This window comes from Mycothermus thermophilus, assembly GCF_041956435.1.
Source record: "Mycothermus thermophilus strain CBS 625.91 unplaced genomic scaffold VTJ04scaffold_2, whole genome shotgun sequence".
NCBI lineage: Eukaryota > Fungi > Ascomycota > Sordariomycetes > Sordariales > Chaetomiaceae > Mycothermus > Mycothermus thermophilus.
In genome coordinates, this window is record NW_027191428.1 from 719,581 (window position 1) to 725,580 (window position 6,000).

Genomic DNA, 6,000 nt, shown 5'->3' on the forward strand with positions numbered 1-6,000 from the left:
AGGCAACGCCCCTAGGAGGGCAGTGGCCGCAAGAAAACTTGAGTGCTTCATGACAACGGTGCTCCACGGAAGCTGATCCCTTGAGGTCATTCCCCTCTTGGTGGGAAGCGTTTCCTCAGCGGCGGATGAAGAAAAACGAAGGCGAATTTTGGAGGACCTTGAGGAGGGACAATGGTTCAGTGGAGAGAGAGATAGGTTCCAAAGCTACTTTCTCACCTGGGGTGCCCGGAGGCCAGATTCCAAAGTCAAGCAAGACAACCCCTGAGGAGCCGAACCCCCCGGCATATCACAACAGCAGCCACAGACGGAGAAACAAGGTGTGATGTAGGAGAAGCAAGCTGCGTGATGAAGCATGGAGACGTAAGCTATTTGTGGAGCATAACGGCGTCGTCGGTGAAGCTTCATGGTACAAAGCATCACATTGCCTTCATCCTCGGAAACCATGAGAAGTCCGATCTCGTAGTGTAGTATCGAAGGTACGAAAGCCTTGGAAAATGCAGCACGAGTACCGACTTAGCCCTGAAGATCACACTGACACACAGGGGCATTTCCATGATCAATGTTAGGCGAGCCGCCGCCTCTCACTCCGGCCTCAGCATGACAATGGGCTGAGGTGCTTGGGAAGTCGTTCGTCAATTATTCTGAAGATGTCCCTCATAAATACTGCTTCAGGGCCGCTGACTCGACCAGTAGTTGTGAGGCAGCAGCTCGCAGCCAGTTACTACCCCGAGGCAAATATCAAGCCAGCAAGGCTCGCGAGCTTGATGCGGTTGCCCCTATGATCGTCATTTGTGTCTATTCTCAAGCAGCGAGCCCCTTGTCATGCTGAATGGTTCCCAGAAGGCTCGCGACGCAATAAGCAGCCAGGACATTCCAGCTAACTAGGAGCACGGAACGAAACAAGAGTAAACAGGACTCGTGGCAGCTTACACAAGTAGAGTGACACACGATCCTGTGCCTGGAATTAGAGTCCGCCGCGAACCCTTGGTTGTAACTCCAAGGCAAACCAACCATTGGGGCTGGGTCGGAGTGATTCAAATGCAGCTTGGAGATACGGTAGGGGGTGGCCAAAGCGTGACAATGGACGGAACTGACCGGTCCAGGGAAGGATAAGAAACGGAGAATATGTAGAGGCCCCCGTTTCTGGTCTCCCTGTTTACCCCTGTAAAAGGAGCGCAGATGGGGAGCATTGACGTCCGAGACTCCTAGTGGGGAGCGTTGGAGGTGTATATATCCCTTGTTCTGCCCCGAGCACGTCTCTGGATGACCACCCATCCTCGACGCAGGCAGCTGCTTGCTCAGGCAGAGGAATGTCTGTCGTTCCTGCAATGTCCTTCCAGCCATTGTACGACGACGAGATGGGCCAAACGCACCCTGTTTGTGTCAGCTTTCTGTATGCTTGTCTGACCGTCAGCAGGCGTTCAAAGAACCGTCTAAGCATATCAGGAATCATAGTCACAAGCAGCCGCCGCACAAAGTGACACCCAGCCGGACCGGAGTCGATCCAGCAGTTGTCCGTTGGATGCGAGATCTCAGGTGAAAAGGGGTCAAGAGATTGGGCCTTTTGCTGTCCAAAGGCTTGGGTCACTAAGCGTTTTCGTTGATAGTAATCCAGGGAAGGATATCTCTGGGAACGCTTCTCAACCGGTAGAGCAGCCAGCTCCGACAAGACCATTCCGGCTACACAGTCCTCAGAGCGTGCCCGCAAACATCACATGCGATGTTTACACTACGAGGGGCTCCTGAGACATAGTACCTCGACAAGCCAGACATGTGTTATGAGACCCTCAAGTCCGCTGACATGGATTAGCTGACTGTATGAAGCTAGATCACCATGCCTGCCGACCGTCGCCTGATCTTGTGCAATGCTATGGAGGGATGGGACTGGATCACCAGGGCATTCTTCATTTGTGCAGCGGGACTTTGACATTTGCCGCGTAGCGCTACTGATCGAGAAAACCGCAACCTAAAGTAAGAAATTCGCTAGGTATCTCCATCTCTCTGGTGGTGGGCTACATAATGCGTTTGTGTTCTGATTCTGCAGGATCTGGACATCGCTGCAACGCGATCCAGCGCATTTCCTGCCCTGCCCTCGGTCATGATGTCCCCCTGTACAGGTTTCCATACCTGCCTAACCTGGGCCCAACCTCTCTGGACCGCTGGCTCGCTTACTCAGCTTTTGAAGCTTCAGGAGCGGTGGACGTGGTGCTTTCAGAAGCCTTGAGCTCTTTAGCCTCGAGATCGGCCGCCCAAAGAGCAGCGCCAACTGGAAAAGGAAGAACATCAGCATCCACCTGACAGGCTCTTCAGAGGCGCAAAATAGAACGCTCTGTAAGTAGCAAAAGAGCAGAAAAGGGGCCTACTCACCTGTGTTGGTAAACGAAAACAGCACAGATGCTAGCGGGACCATCTCGAGCAAAGTGGCAACAGTCCCGAACCTGGACGCACAGAGTGTGTGAAGAGTGTCAGTCGCGTCCAAAACAACAGGGTAACTTCTCAACAAATCAACGTGATATGAGGGGAGAAGGAGTGCAAGGAGGATCAGCCTCTGGGGCTGGTCCAAGAATGGGAGGCAAAGGCCGATGGGGTTGTCATCATCTGTACTCACCCTGTGTAAGGTGCTCTATGGTTCTTCAACCAGTCGTGTCGTTTGGATGATGGCCAGCCCTTCAGCTGGAAATACTACACGGATGTCGTAAGCTTCGTCCTCTGCCGCGAAATCCATCTCAGGCATCGTGTCTTACCCGATCATGAATCACCTCGCCGCGAGAGCGCCCTGAGCACATGAGTTAGTCTCAAACACCCGACCGGGAGTGCGCAAGGTCCCAAGCAAGACACTCACCTCGGAGTATGATGAACGCCGCAGTACCGATGACTACGTGCCGCGATCACAATTAGCATCTCTCAACACACATGCTCGCACAAAAGCCACCGGTGCCTACCTGGAATGAAGTTCAACGGCAGGTACATGAAATACCGAATGATCTCTGTCAGGCTAAACTTCCTGAACGGCGTCTTGAGCGCCCGTCCGAGTCTCTGGATGGCGTCGCCGCCCGCCTTCAGCTCCCGGCCCTCAGCAAGGACAGCCGCACAGCCGCGAGAAATGAGGGTGCCGTCAAACGTGTCCAGGATCGCGTCTTTCAGGATGTAGTTCCTCGCGAGCAGGCCCGTGATGGTGGCGCTTTCGCTGAGGATGAGCAGAGCCGTGGTGAAGATGGCCAGGGGTCCGTTCACAAAGGTCATGACGGCGAGCTGGGGGATGTAGGTGAAGAAAAACATGGACCCCAGCACCCCCGTGTAGAGAGTGAAATAGGGGACGATCTTGGACCGGAGAGGCCTCGATAGCTCGGGCCGGGTGAAGAAGTAGAATATGCCCTGCGACATGCAGTCAGCCAACGTTTGGATGAACAACAACTGGGTGGACTTCGCCGTACCTTGATGGGATACCAGTAGGTGCCGCTTTTGGCGGCCTCGTTCAAGAGGACCTTGGCCTTGTTGTAGTCCTCCTTGCTGTAGGAGCTTGTCAGCATGATCCAATACTATCATCGACAGTTCATGCGTTCTAGAGGGCAGCATACGCGACTTCTTGCGCCTTGTTGGCGAGACCGTTCGCCATCATTTAGACACTCGGGTGTTTCTCGACGATTGAGCAGTAAGATTCAACAATGTTCTTCAAAATGCCCTCAATTGGCCCAAGTTGAGATTGAAACGGGGAGTGGACGTTAAATACCCGGTACTCTGGCTATTGATGAGGCAATCCAACAATAAGACCCCCTGGTCGTGAGTGCCGGTTCCCTGGTTGAGAGAGGGGCCACTTATGTCGTCATAGTGCTTGGTTCGGCCGAGGGTGCTACTCTCTCAACGCCCCAAGACGGCCCGCTGCGCACCGGACACCCATCAGCCTTCGCTGCAAGGCACGACCGACATTTCAACTTTCGCTGCGTTTTCTCAACACCAAACCAACGAACCAACCATGTGCTATTATTGTCTATCTCTCCAAAATATCACTTTACTCCCGCTAATGCCCACCCTCCACCGTACCGAAGTCTATCCCTTGAGACGCTGAAACCAACTTGCCGCTCGATCCCTTTCCTATATTGATCATACCCATCCACCGCCACCACATAAGAGACATAAAGTATACATATTGTCCGTGATTATGAGCTGTGATCTTGCCTCCATTTCATGACAAGGGTTCGTGTTGTTCATATTGATATCGACCGCGACGCTTCAAGCACACAAGAGAGAAGAAAAAAGCCCCCGTCACCATTACAACTTGTTTTCGGAAAATGAGTATGGTCGCCGCAAAGATTATTTAGCAGCTGGCACAGCCAACCTGATGTCTTTGTATGTGTGCGTGTATGGGCATCATGCAGGTGCGTCTATGCGTAGAACGCCTCGATGAAGTAGATGAGAGCAAACACGAGGAAGGCAATGGCACCACCAACGGTGACTGCGGTACGTTAGCATGCGGCAAGATACGTGTATCGGGGCAACAGTCATATACGTACCAACTTTGAGGCTCACTTTGCCAGCGATGGCGCGGCCTCCGATGACAGCAACGCCCGTGCAGCAAGCGTGGCCCAGGATGGCGCCCAGCGTCACCCACCAGTAGTCTTGACCGGCAGCCATGGCAATGGTGGCGATCTGGCTGCGGTCACCCCACTCTCCGAGGAAGGTCATGACGAAAGTCTGTACCCAGGCAGGGCTGAGAAGCAGCGAGAGAAGGTTGTTGAGGCCAGAGAGGAAGCCGGCCAGGGCGCCAGGCCGCGGGGACGAGCTGCGGCCCTCGGGAGAGCTGGACGGGCTGCGGGCCGGGGTCGGAAACCGCGACTTGGACCGCGACTTACGGGGTCCGAGGCCCGACTCGAGGGCATACGGCGACACGTTGGAGTTGCGGCGGGCCTTCTCACGGGCGAGGCTCTCCTTTTCCTCGAGTTCGGCCTCCACCTCCTGCATCTCGGCCGACACGCCCTCGTCAGGGCTCATGGCGAGACCCTCGCGCAGCAGCCGGGCGCCAAAGACCAGAAACAAGACAGCAGCGAGGAAAGTGGTGAACCGTTTCGGGATCAGCGTGGGTACCGCGTGACCCAGAACAGCCGACAGCACCGTCATGGCGATCAGCGCGCCGAAGGCTGCCGAGAAAACCACCATGCGGTCATGCTTCATGGCCATGAGGGCGGCGACAAGGAACGTCTTGTCTCCAATCTCGGAAAAGATGATCATGGTGAAGGAAAGCACGAAGGAATGGAACGGCCGAATCAGTCCCTCGTCTTCGTCTTCATCATCGCTATCGTAGTCATAATCCAGGCTTGTGGGCTTCCTAGTCCGGCCGCCCTTGGAAGTTTCGAGATGGTCGACGCCAGCGACAGACTCGGGAACCGGGGGGACGTTGTCATGGGTTTTCTCTGGAAGATCGGCAGGTTTCTGAGCCGAGAATTCTGTCAGCTTTCGGTGCGCCCCGATCAAGCCTTGCACATAAGATCTCACCTCGAGGCCAGAGGCGTCAGTTGATTTGGCATCCTGTTCGTCTGTACGGGCGGCCTTGACACGTTCCTGCTCCGAAGACGGCAGCTCGGGCGCAGTCTTTGGCGCAGGCGGCGTGTTTTCTGCCTTTTCGCCAGTTTCCAATTCCCTTTGTCTCCGTTCTCTCTCTTTCTCGGTCACGCCTCCCTCAAGGCCGGTAACGCCCCTTTTGGACCCTGGCCGGTCGTCGTCCATGACTCCATCATGGCGCTCGGGAACCCGCTGGCCGTTGACAACGAGAGGATCCTCCGGCCGGTCTTGCAAGGCAGGTAGGTTATCAGAAGAGTCGGGATCGGTGCGGAGCTTGACGAACGGGCCGGCGTGGGGCTTTCCATCGTTGCCATCAACCGGCGCTTGTCGGGACACGATGCCATTAGAATCGGAACCCAGTGACCTGTCGGCAACGGAGGTGGCAGCGACGAGGGACGGGAGGAGGAGGAGGAAGAGTGGCGATTTGCGATTCCGGAGCCTCAT

The 6,000-nt window shown here is 55.2% G+C and overlaps 3 protein-coding genes across 3 annotated transcripts; all 3 read right to left on the reverse strand.

Annotated features, from left to right (window-relative positions):
• Positions 1–1,824: 1,824 nt before the first annotated feature.
• On the reverse strand, positions 1,825–2,125 carry VTJ04DRAFT_2393 (uncharacterized protein; the record flags this gene model as incomplete). Its single annotated transcript, XM_069360177.1, has 2 exons — positions 1,825–1,946; positions 2,017–2,125. 2 exons carry the CDS (start codon positions 2,123–2,125, stop codon positions 1,825–1,827), a joined length of 231 nt encoding a protein of 76 aa, XP_069220914.1.
• Positions 2,126–2,168: 43 nt separating this feature from the next.
• Positions 2,169–3,619, reverse strand: VTJ04DRAFT_2394 (uncharacterized protein; the record flags this gene model as incomplete). Its single annotated transcript, XM_069360178.1, has 8 exons — positions 2,169–2,266; positions 2,368–2,438; positions 2,609–2,682; positions 2,745–2,776; positions 2,843–2,875; positions 2,943–3,375; positions 3,435–3,510; positions 3,579–3,619. The coding sequence occupies 8 exons, from the start codon at positions 3,617–3,619 to the stop codon at positions 2,169–2,171; spliced, it is 858 nt and encodes a 285-aa protein (XP_069220915.1).
• A 763-nt stretch (positions 3,620–4,382) lies between these two features.
• VTJ04DRAFT_2395 (uncharacterized protein) lies at positions 4,383–6,000 on the reverse strand (the record flags this gene model as incomplete). Its single annotated transcript, XM_069360179.1, has 3 exons — positions 4,383–4,453; positions 4,512–5,427; positions 5,491–6,000. The coding sequence occupies 3 exons, from the start codon at positions 5,998–6,000 to the stop codon at positions 4,383–4,385; spliced, it is 1,497 nt and encodes a 498-aa protein (XP_069220916.1).